This window comes from Salmo trutta, chromosome 36 (genome assembly GCF_901001165.1).
Source record: "Salmo trutta chromosome 36, fSalTru1.1, whole genome shotgun sequence".
Lineage (NCBI taxonomy): Eukaryota > Metazoa > Chordata > Actinopteri > Salmoniformes > Salmonidae > Salmo > Salmo trutta.
The window spans coordinates 22,888,856-22,913,270 of record NC_042992.1 but is presented as its reverse complement, the minus strand read 5'-3'; the positions used below and the strand labels follow the sequence as shown (position 1 = coordinate 22,913,270).

General features: G+C 44.1%; 1 protein-coding gene across 1 annotated transcript; it reads right to left on the bottom strand.

The window, feature by feature from the left end:
• Positions 1 to 670: 670 nt before the first annotated feature.
• On the bottom strand, positions 671 to 23,826 carry LOC115175457 (PHD finger protein 14-like). The gene is made up of 12 exons (XM_029734691.1): positions 23,699 to 23,826; positions 22,588 to 22,704; positions 21,240 to 21,560; positions 20,716 to 21,146; positions 19,930 to 20,077; positions 9,478 to 9,637; positions 7,030 to 7,141; positions 6,246 to 6,383; positions 3,429 to 3,575; positions 2,909 to 3,072; positions 2,564 to 2,670; positions 671 to 849 (listed from the first exon to the last, which is right to left on the bottom strand). Coding segments are annotated over exons 1-12 (2,025 nt in total). The 5' UTR covers positions 23,700 to 23,826.
• Between the last annotated feature and the right edge of the window lie 589 nt (positions 23,827 to 24,415).

Below are 24,415 nucleotides of genomic sequence, written 5' to 3'. Positions count from 1 at the left end.
ACACACTCTCCATTAATAACGCTTAATACACGTGGCAGAAAGACTCAACGCAACATTAACTCCTCTGACTTTTACGCCGCTGTTTTATTCCCTTCTTCATTGGGCCTGATGGAGCGAAGCCCTGCGCCGCCACACCCAAGTCACATGGCGAAGGAGAGATGAAAGGAGAGAGAGAGAGAGAGCGAGCGAAACGGCAGGGGCCACAGAGATCGAGGGAGAAAGAGATGAATAGAGCGAGAGATGGAGAGAGCTAGACGGAGGAGGAACAACAAGGCTCTTAAAATGGTATTTTTCATGGTACATAGTAAAACGGTGGTTAATGTGTTGTAGCGCAAAGCGATGCGGTTTATGAATGACACACTGTGTGTTTCTGAAGACTAGAGGCCATGCAGTACAAAGACATAGCACAGCTTCAGGGTGAGGACTCAGAGCAATGTTACTGGAGAATCACTGGTAAACCCCTAGTGACTAGATGATAACAGTGTGGTTTAACATTTTGTCCACTATCTCCCTGGCTGTGTCTACTACCACAGAGAAGTCAAGCAAGCATTTTATTCTGTGACTTTACTGCCTGTACCAAATCAAATCTAATTTTATTGGTCGCATACACATATTTAGCAGATGTTATTGCGGATGTAGTGAAATGCTGGTGTTCCTAGCTCCAACACTACTAACCTAGATGTAGTCGACAAGCAGCTTCTTCAGGTTCTTCTAACAGTGTGTGTTTTCCACCACCACTAACCTTGTTGTAGTCGACGTGCAGTTTCTCCTGCTCACTCTCCAGCTTGTCTTTCAGGTTCTTCTGTTCAGAGATATTGTCCTGGATCTGAATCATCCTCATGTTCCTCTCTGCATAGCAATAAGGACACCAATCAATAAACCACCATCTCAATCTACACACATCAATAGGACCGATCCCAATCTATCTCCATCTATATACAGGAAAAGGCAGACGAGAAACACTGTGTGCCAATCTGATGGGAGATAGCTGGGTGGTGGGGGATGTTGTTCTGATGGCCGATAGCTGGGTGGTGGGGGATGTTGTTCTGATGGCCGATAGCTGGGTGGTGGGGGATGTTGTTCTGATGGCCGATAGCTGGGTGGTGGGGGATGTTGTTCTGATGGCCGATAGCTGGGTGGTGGGGGATGTTGTTCTGATGGCCGATAGCTGGGTGGTGAGGGATGTTGTTCTGATGGGAGATAGCTGGGTGGTGGGGGATGTTGTTCTGATGGCCGATAGCTGGGTGGTGGGAGATGTTGTTCTGATGGGCGATAGCTGGGGGCGGGGGATGTTGTTCTGATGGGAGATAGCTGGGGGCGGGGGATGTTGTTCTGTTGGGCGATGTTGTTCTGTTGGGCAATAGCTGGGGTGGGGGATGTTGTTCTGTTGGGCGATAGCTGGGGTGGGGGATGTTCTGATGGGAGATAGCTGGGGTGGGGGATGTTGTTCTGTTGGGCGATAGCTGAGGTGGGGGATGTTCTGATGGAAGATAGCTGGGGAGTGGAGGATGTTGTTCTGATGGGCGATAGCTGGGGTGGGGGATGTTCTGATGGGTGATAGCTGGGGTGGGGGATGTTCTGATGGGAGATAGCTGGGGTGGGGGATGTTGTTCTGATGGGCGATAGCTGGGGGTGGGGGATGTTGTTCTGATGGGCGATAGATGGGGGTGGGAGATGTTGTTCTGATGGGCGATAGCTGGGTGGTGGGGGATGTTGTTCTGATGGGAGATAGCTGGGTGGTGGGGGATGTTGTTCTGATGGGAGATAGCTGGGGTGGGGGATGTTCAGATGGGAGATAGCTGGGGTGGGGGATGTTGTTCTGATGGGCGATAGCTGGGGTGGGGGATGTTGTTCTGATGGGCGATAGCTGGGGGTGGGAGATGTTGTTCTGATGGGCGATAGCTGGGGATGTTCTGATGAGAGATAGCTGGGGTGGGGGAAGTTGTTCTGATGGGCGATAGCTGGGGTGGGGGATGTTGTTCTGATGGAAGATAGCTGGGGGGTGGGGGATGTTCTGATGGAAGATAGCTGGGGGGTGGAGGATGATGTTCTGATGGGAGATAGCTGGGGGGTGGGGGATGTTCTGATGGGAGATAGCTGGGGGGTGGGGGATGTTCTGATGGGAGATAGCTGGGGGGTGGGGGATGTTGTTCTGATGGGAGATAGCTGGGGGGTGGGGGATGTTGTTCTGATGGGCGATAGTTGGGGGATGTTGTTCTGATGGGAGATAGCTGGGGGGTGGGGGATGTTGTTCTGATGGGCGATAGCTAGGGTGGGGGATGTTGTACAAGGTTACACACGTGTGAGCGTACATGTATACACACACTCGCAAACACACACACACACAAAAACGGTCGAGCAAACACATCTGGCAATGGCATCATCATTCATTTTGGGGGTCTTTATCCAAGGCTACATGCTGAGAGCCTATAGAACTCTGGCACATCTGTCTTTATTCTGGAAGCATCTGTCTTTAGTAACAACATTGACTAGAATAGTGTATTATGTTGGTAATGTAAGTCTATGTAGCCATCAGTCAGATGGTTTTTGTTTCCCTGCTCACCCAGGTAATAGTTGACGAAGTCTGCAGTGAGGGCGGGCTGCTTGTGTTTCCTGCGACCGTCCACACTTGCGCTGATGTCTGACATGTCTACAGGGAAGATGTCCGTGCTGAAGAAGAAAAAAGGGATTTGAACCGACAACCCTCTGCTTCCTGGTCCACCTCTCTAACCTCAAAGCCCCTCCCTGACAAGGGGAAAAAGTTGCAGCTCTGGCACATCCAGTTGAAAAATATCTTTATATTGGATTTTATTTTTAAAAAGTATGGAGTGTGAATTCTACATTTGGGCTGCACCTCAATTCTTGGTTGCCTGAAGACCGTATTTTTCCTACAGACATTAACTCCTACCTGATGCCCATGAGCTCGGCCTTCCTCATGAGCTTCCTGATGGCGGAGGCGCTGGAGGTCAGGGGTCGTGGAAGCTTCTCCCGGGGGACCCAGGCCTGGGGCCGCGTGTTACGGGACAGCTCTGCCCTGGCCCGGTACTGCTGCAGCCGGGTGGTGATACGGGCCTGCCAGGGGTTCAACACAACACAAAGAAACACGCACTTCATTATCTAATGACAGCTTGGCAGCGTCCCAAATGGCACCATATCCTATATATGGGCCCTGGTCAAAAGTAGTGCATTATATAGGGAATAGGATGGGACGCAGTCATTACAACTTACAACCACCCCAGGGTGTTTCTGCTGTGTTCTCCAACTCACTTGTTAAAATAAAAAAGTAAATCAGTCGAAGACTGAATCTTGCATATAGAACAATTATCTATGACGCAAACACACGCATTTCTATTCATGTTCAAAGACAACATTGTGCAGTCCTAACAGAGGCAAGCCAGTGTGAGTCTGAGCCAGTCTTGACCTCTCACCTGTGCCTCAGGGGGCAGCTGCTTCTCTTTGTCCTGTAGAGACGCCTTGCAGTAGGACTGGAGCGCCAGGTAGTTCTTCCTCTTCCACTTCCTGTCATAGCGGTCCGCATGCTGCTTACAGTACGCAAAGAAGGGATCGGCTATGTCCTGGGGAAACAGACGCACACACACACACACACACACACACACACACACACACACACACACACACACACACACACACACACACGTGTTCAAAACCTGATCGACCACAGGTGAACATCGCTTCTGGTGCACTGCGTATGGCATGTCTTTCAGCACTCTTAAGTCAAGAGATCTGTTTTCCTGTGTAAAATAGTCACAGTGCATTCGGACCACTTGAATTTTTCCACATTTTGTTATGTTACAGCCTTATTCTAAAATCTATTAAATCGTTTTCCCCCTCATCAATCTACACATTCTTTTACTGAAATATCACAATGTCATAAGTATTCAGACCCTTTACTTGGCAGCAATTACAGCCTCAAGTCTTCTTGGGAATGACACTACAAGCTTGACACACCTGTATTTGGGGAGTTTCTCCCATTCTTCTCTGCAGATCCTCTCAAGCTCTGACAGGTTGGATGGGGAGAGTTGCTGCACAGCTATTTTCAGGTCTTGCCAGAGATGTTTGATCGGTTTGAAGTCCGGGCTCTGGCTGGGCCACTCAAGGACATTCAGAGACTTGTCCCGAAGCCAATCCTGTGTTGTCTTGGCTGTGTGCTTAGGGTCGTTGTCCTGTTGGAAGGTGAACCTTCACCCCAGTCTGAGGTCCTGAGCGCTCTGGAGCAGGTTTTCATCAAGGATCTCTGTTCTTTAGTCTGTTCATCTTTCCCTCAATCTTGATTAGTTTCCCAGTCTCTGCCGCTGAAAAACATCCCCACAGCACGATGCTGCCTCCACCATGCTTCACCGTAGGGATGGTGCCAGTTTTCCTCCAGATGTGACGCTTGGCATTCAGGCCATAGAGTTCAATCTTGGTTTCATCAGACCAGAGAGTCTTGTTTCTCATGGTCGGAGAGTCCTTTAGGTGCCTTTTGGCAAATTCCAAGTGGGCTGTCGTGCCTTTTAGTGAGGAGTGGCTTCCATCTGGCCACTCTACCATAAAGGCCTGATTGGTGGAGTGCTGCAGAGATGGTTGTCCTTCTGGAAGGTTCTCCCATCTCCACAGAGGAACTCTGTCCGAGTGACCATTGGGTTCTAAGTCACCTCCCTGACCAAGGCCCTTCTCCCCCAATTGCTCAGTTTGGCCGGGTGGCCAGCTCTAGGAAGCTGGTGGTTACAAACTTCTTCCATTTAAACATGATGGAGACAACTGTGTTCCTGGTGACCTTCATTGCTGCAAACATTTTTTGTTACCCTTCCCCAGACCGTCCAATCAACTGAATTTACCACAGGTGGACTCCAATCAAGTTGTAGAAACCTCTCAAGGATGATCAATGGAAACAGGATGCACCTGAGCTCTTTTTTGAGTCTCATAGCAAAGGGTCTGAATACTTATGTAAATAAGGTATTTCTGTTTTTTTATTTTTAATAAATTTGCAAACATTTCTAAAAGCCTGTTTTGTCTGTCATTATGGGGTATTGTGTGAAGATTGATGAGGATTTTTTTTATTTGATCCATTTTAGAATAAGGCTGTAACGTAACAAAATGTGGAAAAAGGGAAGGGGTCTGAATACTTTCCCAATGGACTGTATGTAATTCAAAATAATAATTGTTTCATTGTTATGCGAGAAACATAATATCCATTTAGTGCTCTCATAGAGTGATGAACTGTGCTCAATGCTGAAGTACATTGCATCTTATTCCAGGAACTGAGTTGAGCGGTGGTGATTTTTCTCAGAAATGGTCTTCCAAATTCCATGTAAGAAAACAGCAAAGAACAATGAAAGCCTCTACTTGTTAATTATATTCCATATCCACAACAACCATACAGCTCACGTACAAGGTCCTACGACCTTTTCTTTCCCCCTCTCCCTCCTCAGTCAGGGAGAAAAAAAACACTCCAAAACTCAACCGTTTTTCCCCCCAGACAGGCAGGCAGCCCCTGGCTCCCCTAGAATCGTTTAGGCTTAAGGTGTTTCGGCAGATTTTATCAGAGGCTTCACCTGTTGATAGGGGCCCTTTGCCATAGCTCAATGGATTAAGTGGATAGCGGTGAGTAGGCACTTTCTGGGCCGGGTTTATCAGTACGCCGGCCGCCTTTGTGCCGCAGAAATAAGTGACGCGAGGTGCATACATCAGCTGCACTGCAGACGGATCCTGAATACCAGCTATAACCAGATCCTTAGAGTGTCATCATTATACAGCCTTCCATGTCTTATTACATTCTCAATATAAGACTGCCTAAAGCAGGAGGTTGATGAAGGAGCCAGGGCCAGTTTTAGAGATTGTTTTAAAGGACTAGTTGTTTGGATCAGAGGATCTTACTGTAAAATGAATACGTTACTGTCTTCTTATCGCAGGGAGTGACCTGAATCCTGCACTAAGAACCCACCCCCCTATGTTGTTCAAATGCATTTCAGGGACTGTGAATGAGCTGTGCAAAGCTGTCAAAGGGTGGCTAATTTGTAGAATCTCAAATATAAAATATATTTTGATTTGTTTAACACTTTTTTGGTTACTACATGATTCCATATGTGTTATTTCATAGTTTTGATGTCTTCACTATTATTCTACAACGTAGAAAATAGTAAAAATAAAGAAAAACCCTTGAATGAGTAGGTGAGTCCAAACTTTTGACTGGTACTGTATATATACACACAGGGTCACATGATTCATGTCCAGTCTTCTCTCACCTCCTCCGCAGCGGCCTCTGAGAGAAGCCCCTCCCTCTGAGCACAGGTCACATGGAAGTAGGATCTGCACATGCCAGCATCACAGCTGATACACACGCCTGTCCGGGCGAACCGGGCGTCCTCGCAGAAACTGCACTCCTAGACAACAACAACAAAAACCCCACTCATGAACAAAATGTAAAAAGAAAATGGAGATCTCAGAAACTGCACTCAGGGACAAAGGAAAACCTAGAGGTTCAGAAACTTCAACATTGACTTCGCTCAGTTCTGCCAAAGGAACAAGGTGACTACTTGGAGAAAGTTGCAAATGCTTTAATTATTCCCCTCTCAACATTTTTATGATAATACACATTTTCCAGCAGCAATTTCTTTTCAGTGTGAAAAGGCCCTGGATCATATTTCTAAAAGTCACTCTCTTCAATAAAAGTGTATTCTATTGGCTTAGTGACCCTCAACAGGGTTTCAGCTAGAATGAATGTCAGAGTGACTGTACGCTGATGGATCACTGTGCTTCGTTGGATGTAAAGTGTTGGACGGTAACCAACCACCCGAGTCACTTTATTACTGTCTTAATGTGCGGCTCCTATAAACTGGACTTATTCATCAACAGACAATGGGAATCCAAAAATCTAAAACACCTTCTTCAGTCTTCCACTCTGATAAAGCATGTTTGAAGTAATACGGATTGATTTTGTTTCACGCAATTTACACTGTTTAACAGAATATTTCAATCGCCATCATCTTTATTCTATAAAACATTTAAAAACATTTCCTTTGTACTTGCCTTGGCCCCATACTTGGAGTAGTTCATCTCTGTGAGAGTCACCGGTCGTAGTTTATCAATGTCCCCAAACGCTACTCCAGGGACGTAGAGCGCACAAACCACATGGACCCATCTAGAAAATATACATGAAAACAAACAAAGATGCTTCAAATAGCCCCATTGCTGATGTATGTGCCTACTTAACCAATGAAAGCAAAGACCATTTTACACATTGAGAGTATACTAAACAGCAACTGGGTAGTCTACGTGAAGTAAACACAAGCTTTCTAATGGTCACAATTAAAGCGTTTGAACAGGATCTTAAACGCGTACAAATTTGTAACATTGTAAGAATTGGAATGGCAGGATTTTTTGATGTTGCAGGATGTAACATATAACACAAAATTGATGACGTTGTACACAATTGTGCACAATTTTCGGGGACCCGTTTTGGCTCGTGAGTGCTACTTTCAAAGCTACTGGCTGAAATTATACAAAACCTTTATAATTCATCTTTAAAACCTCTCTGGGATATGTGGCCCACCTCGACAACAGCCAGTGAATTTGCAGGGTGCCAAATTCAAACAACAGAAATCTCATAATTAAAATTCCTCAAACATACAAGTATTATACACCATTTTAAAGATAAACTTCTTGTTAATCCAACCACAGTGTCCGATTTCAAAAAGGCTTTACGGCGAAAGCAAACCATGCTATTATCTGAGGACAGCACCCCAGCAAACATACACATGAAATCATAATTCAACCCACCAGGCACAACACAAAAGTCAGAAATAACATATAATGCATGCCTTACCTTTGAAGATCTTCTGTTGGCACTCCAATATGTCCATTAGACATCACAAATGGTCCTTTTGTTCGATAAATTCTGTCGTTATATTTCCAAACTGTCCATTTATTTGGCGCGTATGATTCAGAAAATTCAATACTGGCCAATGTCATAATGCGGGAAGTTGTCTTCTCTCAAATTAGCCAACGATCATATTTTGTGATATTCCTACCTCAAGAAATGTGTAATTTAAAAGAGGGTCTAACACATTTCTCCTATTTGTCTGCCTCTTCAGGCCAGGGTGTATTGCATGGTGTCGTTGTGAATGTCAGACTCCACTCTGTGAGGCACATCAATCTGCAGGATGAACATGGTGAGATTGTAGACTCCCAAATTGATAGTGCAATTTGTTCAGGCGATTTTACAGCCAACTAACTACTTCACATGCTGATATTGACTTTGGTATTATTGTGTATAGCTACGTTTGCTAGCTAGCTAGCCAGCCAATAGAGAGAGCATTGCATTGTGGGTGTTGTAGTCGACTTGAGCTGCAACAGATTTCCACAACAATGTTTACGTTGCTACCAACCTTATTATATCGACAAAATGACATATTTGTTCACAAAAAATACTGTTCTCACATATTAGTGTTATGTAACAATGTAAATAATAGGAATGAGTGGTTTTGGGGGGGATTTTTCTTCTAAGTTATATAAGTAAATTTGTGCTGACAAAGCTCTATTAAATTAGGCACTGCAAAAGCGTAAAATGTAAACAATGAAAAATTGGAAAACTTCACTCAGATAATTAACTGAAATGAATCACTTAAACACTTAAAAACGTGGAAATCTTCAGTAGTTGATTTCAGCAACCCAAGCCACACTCTCTGACTGAGCATCCGCTTGGTGTGACACAATTTCACATGCAGACTTTGGGGAAAAGAATCCGAAGTCCAATATAAAGATATCCATCTCCACAATTTAATTTGCTGTGTTTTTCATGCTCTAGTGAAGTAGTAAATTCGGGTGCAGGCTGGCTGAGGAGCACCATCAGCGATAGCTTGGCTGGAGTCTCCACGCGTCACATAACACTCTCTCTCTCTCGCTATCCCTCCTCTCTTTTTCTTCCCCCATCTTCTTCTCCTTCCCTCACTTGCTTTCTTTCCCCCTCTCTGTATTCCTACCCTTCTCTCCTTTTTTCCCCGTCTTTCTCTCCCTCACTTTCTGTCTCCCTTCTCCATCTTCTATACTTTCTCCAACGCTGAATGTAGGCATGGAGAGAGGCTTGTCTACAGTAAATGACCATTAATGGCCAACAACTTTTGTTGATTTCCTATAGTGTAGGTAATTCCTAGTGTGTTGATTTCCTATAGTGTAGGTAATTCCTAGTGTGTTGATTTCCTATAGTGTAGGTAATTCCTAGTGTGTTGATTTCCTATAGTGTAGGTAATTCCTAGTGTGTTGATTTCCTATAGTGTAGGTAATTCCTAGTGTGTTGATTTCCTATAGTGTAGGTAATTCCTAGTGTGTTGATTTCCTATAGTGTAGGTAATTCCTAGTGTGTTGATTTCCTATAGTGTAGGTAATTCCTAGTGTTGATTGCAATTCCTACAGTGCACGTGATTGATTCAATGTAATGCTCCGAAACAGGCAAATTAAATAATGTGAATCATGACTCACCTCCCAGCGTCAGTCTCTTTGAAGATCCCGTCCTGATTGGGGCAGAGCTCACAGCTAGGCGTGACTCCGTTCTTGCAAGCATCGCAGAACCACGGTTCCGTGGAGTTCTCCGAAGCGGAACTCATGATGGAGTCACTCTCCCCGTCCACTCCATAGCAACCTGGAACACATGTAGAATGTCTGTCAATTACATCATCAGAGGTGCTTTCCATAAAGCTGACCGGTAGCTAATACTGGCTAACATATTTCATTCGGTTTTACATTTCCTGTGAACATTGTGTCGTTAGCTAGTAGCTAACAGTTCCAACTTTACATTTACATTTTACATTTACGTCATTTAGCAGACGCTCTTATCCAGAGCGACTTACAAATTGGTGCATTCACCTTATGATATCCAGTGGAACAACCACTTTACAATAGTACATCTAAATCTTTTTGGGGGGGAGGGTAGGAGGGGAGGGTTAGAAGGATTACTTTATCCTATCCCAGGTATTCCTTAAAGAGGTGGGGTTTCAGGTGTCTCCGGAAGGTGGTGATTGACTCCGCTGTCCCGGCGTCGTGAGGGAGCTTGTTCCACCATTGGGGTACCAGAGCAGCGAACAGTTTTGACTGGGCTGAGCGGGAACTGTGCTTCCGCAGAGGTAGGGAGGCGAACAGGCCAGAGGTGGATGAACGCAGTGCCCTTGTTTGGGTGTAGGGACTGATCAGAGCCTGAAGGTACGGAGGTGCCGTTCCCCTCACAGCTCCCGTAGGCAAGCACCATGTTCTTGTAGCAGATGCGAGCTTCAACTGGAAGCCAGTGGATTTGCATCTATTCTATCATGCAATAGCTCTGACTATCAGAGTAAGGGTTGCAGAATCCATTACAAGTTGGTGGATCCTCTTAAAAGGTGCAAAGGCTGTGTCACACCTAGGAGAACAATGCCCTGACAAGCACAGAACATGGTGTCAACTTGCTGTTTGCTGGTTTCTCCTTAAACCTCCAGAAAGATTCAGATTCTCTCTTAAACCTTTTGCTCCAGCTTTCTAAATGGGGAACATTTGATCATATTATCAAGACCTAAGACTAGAGAAGAGAGAGAAGCCACAAGCAAAGCATGTTAATGTTGTATTCTTAATTTTCCAGGGTTGCCAAAACAATTACTTTCGTTGATGCGGTTTCTATGGCTGCTATTACACTGGCTGAACGTGATCCGCACTACCAATGAGGGCAGCAATCAGCCGCTCTGCCTTCCATTGGAGAGATAACACACTGGCTCCTAATTCAGTCAAACAGCCTCCAGGCTCTCTGAGCTATGGGAGAGACTCACAAATCAAAGGCTCAATGTTGTACATACTCTGTATGCTCGTCACTCTGGACCACACTGGGGAATCAGTCCAGTCTGAAGACCCACTGGCGGCAAACATCCAGAAGCCACACCAGACGGCAATGTTTATTCAGTTGTGTGCATGTTTTTTTTCTTTCTCTCAGTGCGTAGATGTCCTCTATAGGTGCTCTCTGATTGTGTCCATTTGTTCTGCATCACAGTGAATAGACAGGCTAGAGTGGATTGAAAGCGATGTTCGTCAGTGTAGAAAATAGGGGGTGGTTATATAGTGTACTGTTGTATCCTGCAGGTTTATTTACGACCAGGTAATTGGCTTCAAACTGAGAGGAAGTCCAAGTCAGAATGACATTAATCAAGTCAGGATTACATCATTCAAGCACTGATTATTTCAATAGGGTAATTAGTACACAGCTGGAGCTTCACCCTGACCTCCAAACCACGATTTCTACCTCACATTTAACTATAACAAGAAAACAAAAAACATTTCCTTCCTTCTCAATGCTTCCCCCTGCAGTATGTGCGTCAAGAGGTTAAGTCCCCAGGTGCTCCAATATAGCTCAAGGTTCATTTTCTTAAAGAAAATATATTACTGAAAATACTGCTGGCAACAGTTGTGCTTAATAGTGATTGGTGCTTTTAATCAAAGAAACCGGGTTGTGAACGATCACCACGCTGGTTTTACCGACTTACGGCTGAACCGTCGCCGCAAATCTCCGATGTTCCTTTTGAACCGAGATACAAAGCTGGAAGCACGAAGCCATGGGGTGCTGGCTAATGTGAGCTAAGCTGACCAAAAGTGATGACTACGGGATAGCTTTATAATCCTCCAAGTGAAGATTATTCTTGTCAGAAATGACGAGCTTGGCAGTTAAAGAGGCTATAGGGGGTAGGGGTAGTGTATAGTGTCTACTAAATCAAGATGTACTTTTAACTGTATCAAGATTTAACAGTGAAAGAAAGGTCTCTCTGGGTATTTGGTGTTAACATATACAGGTGTGAATATGAGTGTGTGTGTGGTTCTGAATCTCAATCTGTTCTAATATGAAGATGAGGGAGGAAGTGTTGGAGTATTTCTCTTCTTCCCAGGATCAAAGGTGAAGTAATGGGCACACCTCATATTGGTGAGAGAGCAATCAGTTATTTTGACAGTCCATAGCTGGGTTCCCATTTTCATGTTGGCAGCGATGTCACACTAATCATCTCTGTACGGTTCTCAACACACCCAACATAATGTCCATCTCTGCCTCCTCCTGAGAGTGAGGTGGAGAGAGAGCACACAAACACACCTGTCAGAGCAGCGCCATTAAAGGGGAACTCAGTTCATTATTATCTATGCTGCTTCAGTGCTACCTGTTCCATCATTACATTCATCATTACATCCCATTTAGATTTCAAATGCAAATTAATTCAGACGGAAGTGGAACAAATCAATATTCCTCACGTCTATTACGGAATACACAAATATCTCAAGTCCACCGCTGTTATGTACATTTTGAGAAATGTCATAACAGCGGTGTTCTCTTCCTACATTCAGTTTTAATCAATTCAATAAACCATTAGGCTAGGTAAAAACAGGTTTGAAATATATACGCTTTTTGTGATTTAACTCATGTGGTTTTACTCACATTTACTCTATTCTAATCTCTATCTCCAGCTGAATCTATTCATCTCACTCTGTGGCTGCCTGTCAAAATATTTATTTTTCTCACACCGAAAAAATAAAAAACTCAAGCATCCAGCATGTTCAAGATGGATGCTCTTAGATTAGTTCAATTCAATTTTTTCATGAATGGTAACACTTTCCATTCCAAGATTAAGTGGACCTATTCAAAAGCACTCATATAAGCAGAGCCGGTGTGCAAAATGGGGCATCAGAGACAACACACAACTCTGATCTCACTGAATAACACCAATTACACATTATGTAATTGATGGTTTTCATGACAGATGTGTGTGTGAGTGTTTTCAGAAGGATGGTTTTCAGATCTTCCTTTAAATCATCAGCACTGAATTCAAATTCCATAAGACGGAGAGCGATCTCTCAAAATATTACTTTATTCTGCTCCTTTTTAAAAACAATGCAATCATTCCCATGGCCAGTAAACCATAGAATAAATCAGTTACTCGTTATAAAGGGGAGAAAAACCACAAGGCTACTACGGATTGATAGCGTATTAATTTTGCATTTCAATTAGATTTGCTAAACCTGTTTTGAAAGGAAGACTGAGACAGAGAGGGAAAGGGGTAATTCAATAATAAGTATAATTCAATGTTCTCATCTGACAAAGGCCTGATAATGGATTACAAGGCCATTTCTAAAATGAAAACTAACTGTCAATAAGCAGCTTCACAATGACTTGCTTTCCTCTGTGGGTGCTGGGGTCCCATTCATTCATTCATTCATTCATTCATTCATCTGTACTTCTCCTCCTCTAGGATTGAATTCATTTGAAGACACTGAAGACATTTACTATGCCTTAGAGAGTGGTTAGATGCCTTAGAGAGTGGTTAGATGAGCGGTTAGATGCCTTTGAGAGCGGTTAGATGCCTTTGAGAGCGGTTAGATGCCTTTGAGAGCGGTTAGATGCCTTAGAGAGCGGTTAGATGCCTTAGAGAGCGGTTAGATGCCTTAGAGAGCGGTTAGATGCCTTAGAGAGCGGTTAGATGCCTTAGAGAGCGGTTAGATGCCTTTGAGAGCGGTTAGATGCCTTTGAGAGCGGTTAGATGCCTTAGAGAGCGGTTAGATGCCTTAGAGAGCGGTTAGATGCCTTAGAGAGCGGTTAGATGCCTTTGAGAGCGGTTAGATGCCTTTGAGAGCGGTTAGATGCCTTTGAGAGCGGTTAGATGCCTTAGAGAGTGGTTAGATGCCTTAGAGAGTGGTTAGATGAGCGGTTAGATGCCTTAGAGAGCGGTTAGATGCCTTAGAGAGCGGTTAGATGCCTTTGAGAGCGGTTAGATGCCTTTGAGAGCGGTTAGATGCCTTTGAGAGCGGTTAGATGCCTTTGAGAGCGGTTAGATGCCTTTGAGAGCGGTTAGATGCCTTTGAGAGTGGTTAGATGCCTTAGAGTGGTTAGAAAAATATTCTCCAGCCTCATCATAGAAAATCCAGTGGCGGGGCTGTTGGGTTCTTTTTTTTTTATTAAGGCGTGGGCCTTTAAATGCATTTCAGGGGCTTCAGGGGCTGCCCTTGTGGCATTAATGTTTCTGCAGTTAGTTGAAACAGCATGAGGGAAAACAGGGTTTTTAACCTTGAGCTGAGCTAGGCCCTTAATTACCCTGGTGTACAACAGGACAATATGGAGGCCATATGTCTGCTAAGCACGAAGCACTTTATGAACCTCATCTAAAACTGCTATCGCCTTACCAAGGCTGCCTTCAAATGGAACTCCTAAGAGGACTGCGTGACAGAGGAACGACAAGAGCAGGTATTGACAAATGACTATGCATAGGCTACTAGGCCTATACTTCAAACAGTACAAAGGCTAGACTCTTTACAGTTCTGCAACAGACTAAACTATGTCATATGAAATGGACAACCGGTTGAACATAATGCTCAATATAAGGAATGGGGTACCATTTCAGACGCAGTCATACACTGAAGCATACCTACAGTAAAGGAGGATAGAAGGAAACTGTGTAGGATTTGTGCCTGTACAATATCTGTAGCGGATTTACAGTACAAAGGCCCTAAGGACACTGTCAGAGTGTCAGAGAGAGAGAGAGGACATTCATAATCTACTGGGGCCTCAGTCAACTGTCTTTCTGCAGTTACTATAGTATGACACACACCAGACCAGTTACAGTCACAAATGGGCATTGTAAGGACTAGGGCTGTGGCGGTCACAACATTTTGTCAGCTGGTGATTGTCAAGCAAATTTTTATTTATTTTATTTATTTATTTTATTTCACCTTTATTTAACCAGGATATTTTCTCTGAACGATTTGAGGGAGTACGCACACGGCTATTTTGTGTTGAGCGGTTAACAAAGAAATAGGTACTCCTACATGCTTAATTTAGAGTTATTAATGTAACTTTAGTTGTTCTACAAACATTGGGCTATATGTTTGATGTTTAATACATTGTAAGGCTGCATGATGAGAATCTAATGATGATTTGAAAATAGTTGTTTAAAAGGCATGAGCTCTGCTTTGTTTTTTGTCCATGCTGTACACCAGTCATTCATTCACAATTTGACAATTACTTGATAATGCTTAGAATTTCACGCCGGCATTCCCCTTTGTGTGGCCGTAATGCACCCTTAAAAATCCATGCCGTTTGCAGCCAGCGGCCATTGTGCCCTTCTCCTTCCAAAGTTATGGACATTTTCCAGATTAAGACATGAAGGTCAGTCAAAGTAATGATGGACTGTCGTTTCTCTTTGCTTATTTGAGCTGTTCTTGCCATAACATGGACTTGGACTTTTACCGAATAGGGCTGTCTTCTATATACCACCTTGTCACAACACAACTGATTAGCTCAAACGTATTAAGGAAAGAAATTCCACAAATTAACTTTTAACAAGGCACACCTGCTAATTCTAATGCATTCCAGGTGACTACATCATGAAGCTGGTTGAGAGAATGCCAAGAGTGTGCAAAGCTGTCATCAAGGCAAAGTGTGGCTGCTTTGAAGCATCTCAAATATAAAATATATTTTGATTTGTTTAACACTTTTTTAGTTACTACATGATTCCATATGTGTTATTCATAGTTTTGATGTCTTCACTATTATTCTATACAATGTAGAAAATAGTACAAATAAAGAAAAACCCTTGAATGAGTAGGTGAGTCCAAACTTTTGACTGGTACTGAATGTCTGAAATTTGTTTTGCTTAAGAATAGACCATTATCATGCACCTGTATCGAAACAGGGGCAGCGGGAAAAAATACATGTCATCTATGCACTTAAATAACAAATGGAGGGCGCTTTTCGCGTGGTTCATTTTCATGCCAGCCAGCTAGGCTGGAGTGTTTGATTAGATTTTCGATACATTTGCATGGATGTCAGAGTGATTAGAGGGACAATAGAGTGCTGAGTACCAGGCAGTTAGCTAGTTTGGTAGGCTACTAATGACCATCAGCAGCATCAGAGCTTGGAGAAGCCTAATTACAGTGACTAAAACGGTCACGTGGAATTTGACTTCCTTCATGACTCGTGACCGCCGGTGTGGCGGTAATACGGTCACCGCAACATCCCTAGTAGGGACTCTTAAAAAATCTAGCTGTGATTTCTAGGTCTGGGCTTAGTACTCTCCACCCACCAGTGTTTAGCCCAAGGATGTAAAACACAATAAAAGTTTGTTTTAAACGAGAAGAAAAAAAAATCTCATACTTTTTAATTAGTTTGAACTACTAAATGTGATGTCCATTGCAGCGACAACAAAAAACATCCCCCCCAAACATTTTTTTATTCTACTGAATATGCATTTAAACAAATAAGCCCAAACAGCGGAGCCTAAATGAATTAAGCACATTTGAGAAAATAATTAACTTTACGGTCCAGAACTCGTTAGGGAGTGAAATCAATAGCACAGGGATTTAATTGGTGGTAGAATGAGTAAATGTCCCAAATGGCACCCTATTCCTTATTAGTGCACTACTTTTGACCAGAACCCTATGTAGGGAATAGGGTGCCATTTGGGACGCAGCCTAGGCCTATTAATGACAATGTAATGTTCTTTATTAGGGGAGAGCATTTTAACAGCCGTGCTGCTTTAAAATGACACCGGATACCATTACACTGCTGAAATGGTAAAACTGCAAGACGAAAAAGAAAAGAAATTGCAAAGGGACATAAAAACAACAAACAAGTGACTGTCTTCGCTACTGAAAAGCTAGAATTAGCATTTAGGCTTCAGTCCAGAAGACATAAAGCAGACCGAGAGAGACAGTGGTGCAGTTAATGATGTCTGTCATCATTCACAACACACACCACACACACACACACACACACACACACACACACACACACACACACACACACACACACACACACACACACAAGCCCATGCTATTCAAAAGCAGCTAGTCTGAATAGTACATTGCTGTGATAGAAACAGGCTGTCTGTACGGACAACTGGCTCTCTGGGCCTCTGCTCAGTGTTCACCGAGCCTTTTGATCTCTTCCCCTCGCTACACTGGACATCCTGCATCTTCTCCTTTCATTTTTCATCCATCACTCCTTTCCCCTGGTCTGAGGAGGAGAGTGTCTGAACAAGGGAATGTGCAGCGCAACAAAGAGGAGAACAAAGAGTTCTGGAGTCAAGCAGAGAGACGAGAGGAAGTGGCCGGATGACTCACCCGAGCTGCATATAATGACAGCTCATCACTTCCTTACGATCCCTCTCTTGTTCTCTCGCTTTCTCTCTTTCCTGTTACCATCCCTTGTTCTCCCGCTTCACCCTCTTGTTTTTTTTAAGAGCACTGTGCCTCTACAGCCCAGAGAAAGGAGGATGGAGGACAACCCAGCACCTTTTGACCCCAAAACCATGAGCTATATGTGAGCTAGTTGGAGCCAAAAAGGCTAACAGAACAATTCCATAGAGTCTCAAGAGGAACAACTGAACAAGCTAGGTCACAGTTATACGTTAGTGACAGCAGCAGCAGCCTTGCTTTAGCATCCGCTCCACCTCCCACTACAGTTGAAACACCTGAGGTGGCAAAACACCAGTTCACTTTCCTCTCTTCTCCTCAGGGTGGGAGGGGCACTAGGCACAGAATCTGTTTTCAATTTCATGCCAGCACCGTCCCATGCATATGACAGGTTCTGCATTGCTGCGTGGGTAGGTACGCACGTGTTTGTGTGTGAGGATGGGTGGGGTCACCTTTCCAAGCTGCTGCGCATGGCTGCAGGTGAGCAGTTGTGACATGGAGGCAGCTGTTTGGGGCCAACCCTCTCCTGAACCAATCAACCCCCCTCTCCCTCAGGGCGCCTGGCACCATGGCGCAGCTGGCACCCAAAGGTTGGAGGCGGTTGGCGAAGGAGGGCCTTGTGTGTGTGTGTGTCTAAGAAGTGGCTGGCGAGGGCGGGGCAGTGTTCAGTATGGAACAGATGTCTGTTCAGTCGGGGGCGGCCACGACACTCCTAGCTACCTGCCCCTCTCCACCACGGGAGGGGAACATGCCATGCCGAGGCAAATGAAGGAGAAAGAGAGAGTTCCTCCTTGTCGCTATCTAACTTTTCTACAGTCCTCCAACTTGTATGCATGTCTTTTTGTGCATTTTCTACAGTCCTCCCACTCCCTCTTTCTATCCCCTTCCACTCGTTCACTCTCTACGCCTCTCCATCTCTCCTTCCGCTCTTGCATTTGTGTAGTCCCCTCCCCTTGCAAAATGTGCATCCTCTCGCTCTCTTCGTTGCAACAGAAAGAAAATGAAAGATTGTAATACAAGGCCATTCCGATTCAATTGATTTTGTAATAGCCGGAGAAAGTCTGGTTGGTAAATGGTAAATTCTTTCCCAACTGTAATTGAGCAAGACATTAGGAATACATGGACAGAATATATATATATATATAGGGAGGACAAAAATCATTGGATGCTGAATGTTACTACGAGCAAAAACATTTGTAGCTTGGTGCATTTTCTTATGGAGCACAACTTGTTCTGTGGCCCTGTTGTAAAGTAGAACAGGAATATGCATTGTTTGATCAGGAACCTTAATACATTACTACGGTATAGATAATAGGCACAAAGATTAATACTCCAGCTGTTGATCCTTGATATCAACAATGCAACTTCATCAAAATCCAAACTAGTTGGTTTATTTTAAACCTATGAAGTTGCAGGTACAGTAAATGACCAGAAACGTTTTACAAGACCAGATAGCCTGAGAAAAGTCACTTATTCCACCTGGTAAAACAACACAACCTAAGAACTGGCCTCAAAGTGCTCCTCCTGCCTGTTCTGCTCTGGTCTCTCCAATCCCTGACTCAGCATGGTCCCCTCTGTTCTGCTCTGCCTCTTCTCATGGAGATTAGACAGGTCTCAGAGGAACACAATATTAACACAGGGAGGGAGATGTGTGTGTTAGAGATAGAGAGAGGGAAGGAGATAAATGTAGAACCAGCTACTAGTGTCCTACAGTACTTCTGCTCATACACCATTGGTGATTAGGCCTGTGCTCCTCTCCCATGATTCTTGAGTGGGGTGTGTGCGTACTGTCTCTCCCTAAGAGCATCTGTGTGAGTGTTGCTCGAAGGACTGACTTGCAACACTGCACTTGAAAGACTCTGGCTCTTTCAAGGTTACCCTCTGATTTAGTGCTGCCAATGGCCATGGTGTGTGCGTACGTGTCTACATGTGTGCATACATTCCGTTTCTAGGGGCTTTAAAAATCAGTAAAACATCTGTAAATAAATAAATAAAGTGGTCGTAATTGAAAATTATAGCTGTCACATTGATCAGTTGTGTGCATGGGCAGCGTTACCACGCCTGTCCAGAGGAGAAGGCCACATCTAACAGACGATTTAAGGAGCCATTGATTTTGTCTCCAACCAGTCAGAGGGAGACATAATGAGCTAATAATGCTAGATGAAGAGGGTTAGTCTGTTAGTTCCCCAGGCCAGGACTGTATGGGGAGAATGCACTTCTGGACGGTGAAGGGGTGATTATTTTGTGTTTGCTTCTGGTTGTGGGTATATGGAACTTGCAACCAAAACTTCTGTAACCCCAGCCTAGCACGCGAACACCGTCTCATCTTTAAATCTCTGCCTTGACAGAAAATGTTTTTCTTCTGACCCAAACCTGAACAGCTACCAAATTAGTCCTAGCCCTTCTAAATGTTTCTGATCTGTGCTTCCCATAGAATAAGAAAAGGCTACCTCTCCAGGCAAAAACCTGACCAACATCTGATTTTGGTTGCTATTTAGTTATGTGTCCACAAACATGAATTTTACTTGAAATAAACCAACCCTTGAAATCCCATCGTTGATTTGTGGTTGAAATCTGGTTGAAATTAGTGTACTTTGACCACTTTTTGCATTTTCACCCAAAAGTTCAATTGATGCCAACGGCAGTATGTTGAAAAGATACAAAAGATGACGTTGAAACAACCTTGGTTGAAAGTATTTTTGCCTGGTGGGACTGTTATATACAGTAACCTATCTATCTGGAGCTGCTAACCTTCGTGTACGGTCACGCCACAGTTATCACACTGGATGATCTCGTCAGCGTCCTCGCTGTTGTCTCCCAGACACACACAGCAGATCAGGATGTGTTCCATCCTCTGGGCCGCCGCGCTCCACGTCTGGGCACGCTCCAGCAAGGCATCCTGGGTAGACAGGAAGTGGGAGATACAGTAAAGTTTTAGTAAAACTATTATAAATGCACCCGTACACACTACATTGTGTTGGGCTGTTGTATACATTCTATTTTTAACTAGGTTAAATTTATCTAAAAAAAGTATTTTTATCTCCGTGTTTGAATGTAACACACGGTTACGTGTGATTCTAATATGCTTGTATGCACCGGACCCCAAAAATAAAGTTCCCGGCCTCTGCAAACAAAGTTTGTCCAAGTTGTAAGTCTAAAACCTCTCACAATCCCCCCTCTCCTCTGGCCACAGATCATTACTGATAGATAGATAGTAGTAGGCTAAATCTCATTCACACTGATGGACTCCAAGCTAAGTCGATTAGCCTAACACAGAGCTGTAGCTCTCTAGCGGTCTCTGTGGTTGTCTCACTCTGATACCATCTAATCTCCTCATTGGATTATATAACTCTGTGGCACATAGCAACATAGTGCTGGGCTGGCTAACACACTGGATCCAATGAAGGGTTTAGAGAGTTATGCAAACTTGTCTAACACCTTTCACGACTACATGATACACCTAAATGCTGAGGGCCTGAGGCAGTTGGCTAACAACAAACTGTGATACTGAGGACAAGGACATGACGCTGTATTTACCTCATTGCTCTTTCCCTGTGACATGCTGTCGTTGGTCAGCTCCTCATCAAACACACTGCTGCTCTTCACTTTCCTCTTGGGTTTCTTCACCTCTTTATCACTGTCGCTACTGCTCCCTTCTTCATTCTCATCTTCATCACCACCATCGTCATCCTCGTTGTCGTCGTCATCATCACTACCGCTCCCTCCGTCGTGGTCCTCCTCGTCCTCCTCTCCCTCGCTCCCTCCTTTCTGGGCAGCCGCCGTCTTGCCCTTCTTCTTGCCGGCGGCGGGCCTCCAGTCATTGTCGTCTTCGCTGTCGTAGTCGTCCATCTCGTTGAGCTCGTCCATGGTGGTGAAGTCCAGCATGGGTCGGTTCCGACGCAGGTTCCACTTCTTGGGCTCCTGTGTGGCGGCCGTTGTTGAGCCTCCGTCCTGTGCATTACCACTACCTGGATCAAAGTTCAAGGGGTTTTATTGGTCACGTTTACAAAAACATAATTTCAAAACATGAATATAAAAAAAAACATTTTAAAACAGCCTACCTGTGCCACTCCCGCTTCCTCCGCTCCCAGCCTCTGTGTCCGAGGCCTTCTCCTCTCTCCTCCGTCGGCCCCTGGGCACCCCTGATGGAGCAGGGTCTTTAGTGGTGGTGGTGCTAGTGTCATAGGATGGCTGCTGTTCCTTGGTCTTCTCCTCTTCCTCAGTGGGGGTGTCGTCACCTGTCAGCTCCTTGGTCTGTTCTTCATCGATGCCGTCCGTTGCAGAGCCGATGTTGTCCGAGCCGCTGTCATTGTCAGAGTCCTCAGCAGCGCTCTCCTCCTTGGACCCCTCCTCATCACTCCCAATGGCACTACCCTCTGACCCTAGAGCAGGGGAGAACAGGACAGAAGGCATGTTCAACATGGAGTATGAATCAAAGAATGTCTGCTGTCATAATCTTTCTCTTTTGATGTTATTTTCTTGTATTGAAACACTTAAAGATAAACATGACCTGAAGGACTGTTATGATCAAATCATGTTGATAAGCGATATCAGCGAAGTTGAATTCAGCTCTCTAATCTGCAATGCAGATCAACAATCAGATTAACAAGAGCTGTTGGATTTCAAGGCCTCAGTTGACAGGTCCAGTGATCAAAACCACAGAGCCCAGGAGGATTACAGGCATTGTAAAAAGTAAATAAGAATTGGTACTCAACTGACTTGCCTAGTTAAATAAAGGTTAAATAAAAAAATTCACAGTACTGTAGAATCTCATTATCAGCTCTTGGCCACAGTGTGTGTGTGTGCGTGTGTGTGTGTGTGTGTGTGTGTGTGTGTGTGTGTGTGTGTGTTTCAGATAGGATGGATAGAGACCTCAGGGCCGACCAGAGCGATAAATCCAGCCCAGGCAGACAGTGGCAGGTCGAGATCGCCTCAGTGGCCACAGCCTGTCTCTAGATCATGCAGGGAGTCAGTGAGAAGCACACCGCTCTACAAGGTCGCTACCAGACACAGACAAGCAGGGTGATGAGGTCTTCATCGATACTTCGGGACGCCTGCACCTGACAGTGGGGCGGCACTGGCAGACACACCGGACAGAGAATCTTGGTGGAGAAGATATCACAGCTGCACATTGAAATGTCATTCAAAGCTATTCAAGCCACAGCTAAATAAAGCATTCATGATGAGTAGCTTAGTCTGCAATAGAAACCACTGACTTGCTTTTGGGGACATTTCATTTTTGGTTTGAAGGCCTAATTCCGAGTTCCACCTTTCTCCTCTCCAGTTCGATCTGAGCTGACAGATGATGTGAATCGCAACATAACAGGAAATAACTGCATATGTGGTGGGAAAAAATGTGTAATTTACAGGGGGAGTGGATGGAAGAGGACCCTCACTGCTGTTGGTTACCTGAGGCATCTGCGTCTTCCACTTCGAAATCGCTGTCATCTGAGCTGTCATAATCTAAAGCGTCCAGCAGAGAGGCAGCCAGAGGCTTCACCTGCCTGCGCTTTGACCCACGGTCCACTGGGGAGAGAGGAGGAGAAGAGCGGAGAGGGGATTCAGTGCCATGGAAGAAAAGCACCACCATTATTATAATTCAAAGCATGGCCTGGGTCGTCATTTAATGTACTGAACGTTGCAAACATAAATTCAAATCATGATTACAAATAGCTCAAAACAAACAAAATAAATACTGCATTTTATTCTGCTGCAAATTTTCAGCTGCCTTGCTTTGTTATTTTGGAATGATCAAAATACATATTGCAGTACTTGCCATGGTCTGGGGATCAGACAATATTGCATATGCAAGCACCGGTATTACATTTACATTTTAGTCATTTAGCAGACGCTCTTATCCAGAGCAACTTACAGTAGTGAATGCATACATTTTTTTTTTTTGTACTGGCCCCCCGTGGGAATCGAACCCACAACCCTGGCTTTGTACACACCATGCTGGCGTTGCAAACACCATGCTCTACCAACTGAGCCACAGGGAAGACTGTGGTGCTGGTAATCAGCAACGCACATCTCTGTCTGTGGTAACTTTGTTGAGACAAGAGTGCACGTTGTTATGCAGTGCATGTAAAGCACAGCTAGCTGGTCCTGCAGGGATATAGCTAGAGCTCGCTAGCTTTCTCCATTCAATTATTAAGCAGCTAATGCTAGCTAGATAGATAGATAGCTAACTAACTAACTGGCAAATTATCTAGCTAGCCTGTTAGCTACTAGCTAGCTAAAGCTAGCTTACAGAACACATGTTTTGACAGATAATCCAAAAGCATAGCTACAACTGTTACAATGTAGTTAGCTAGCTAATTAGATAACGTTATTGATTATGAGCTGGCTAGATAGCTACGTTAGCAAGATAAACAGCCGTCAACTGTGAGGCTAGCTAGCAATGACTCGAACGGACCGTAGGTATGTTTATTCCATTCTCTTCGGAAAATGTTTTTTTTTCTGCATAAAAGCATGCTACTTTCTTCTATCAAATGTGCATTATATTGAAAATAACACTCACTTTATCCGTTTTCTCGTTTTTACTTGATTGAACAATGGCACAAAGAACGCCTCCTCAGAACATGTTATGCGCACCACGTTTGCTACAAGAAGTGGTGACGTTCAGCACAAAGGGATGTTGTAACCCTGGTAACCGTGTAACTGTCTTTGATGATGAAGAAGGTTTATGTAAATTCTCGAGAATGGAGTATGACGAGATAACACAAATAAGAGGGTTTTTTAAATGGCATTTGACACAGATACGGACATAAGACCAGGACCCTCAATAGTCAATACAAATATATGTTTAACATTGTAGGCAGTATTTTCTTTGATAGGATGAAATACACCTCAGAGTCCCAGTGATGTCATGGTAAGCCTGTCAGTATTTCACATTGGCACCATAATTCTCTCTGACACATCTACAGATGTAGGATCTTAATTTGATCCAGGTTGCTACAGCATGAACATAATCCTGCAGCAACAGGACATTATTATGTGGATTATATTCCATGGACATTTTTGTAGGGGTTGATACAGTTTTCGTAAGGGACAATAAAGTCTGAAATGTGAAAGTGGAAATAACAAACTTCAGAATCCTTTTTAAACCTCAAATATAATATAAGTTTAAGTTCTCCTGCAACAGTGTGATGAAATGAATATCCTACATTTGTAGATATGGAATGATTAGGTCAAAACCAGATCTGATAGAACAAAAATACCCAAAAAATCTTTATCT

Bases quoted from the DNA above. Each gene is read 5' to 3' on its own strand.
- LOC115175457 (XM_029734691.1), bottom strand. The intron at 21,561-22,587 runs GTAACCAACAGC...CCCCTGCTCTAG, and splicing joins GGAAGACGCAGATGCCTCAG to GGTCAGAGGGTAGTGCCATT. The intron at 850-2,563 runs GTGAGCAGGGAA...ATTGCTATGCAG, and splicing joins CTTCGTCAACTATTACCTGG to AGAGGAACATGAGGATGATT.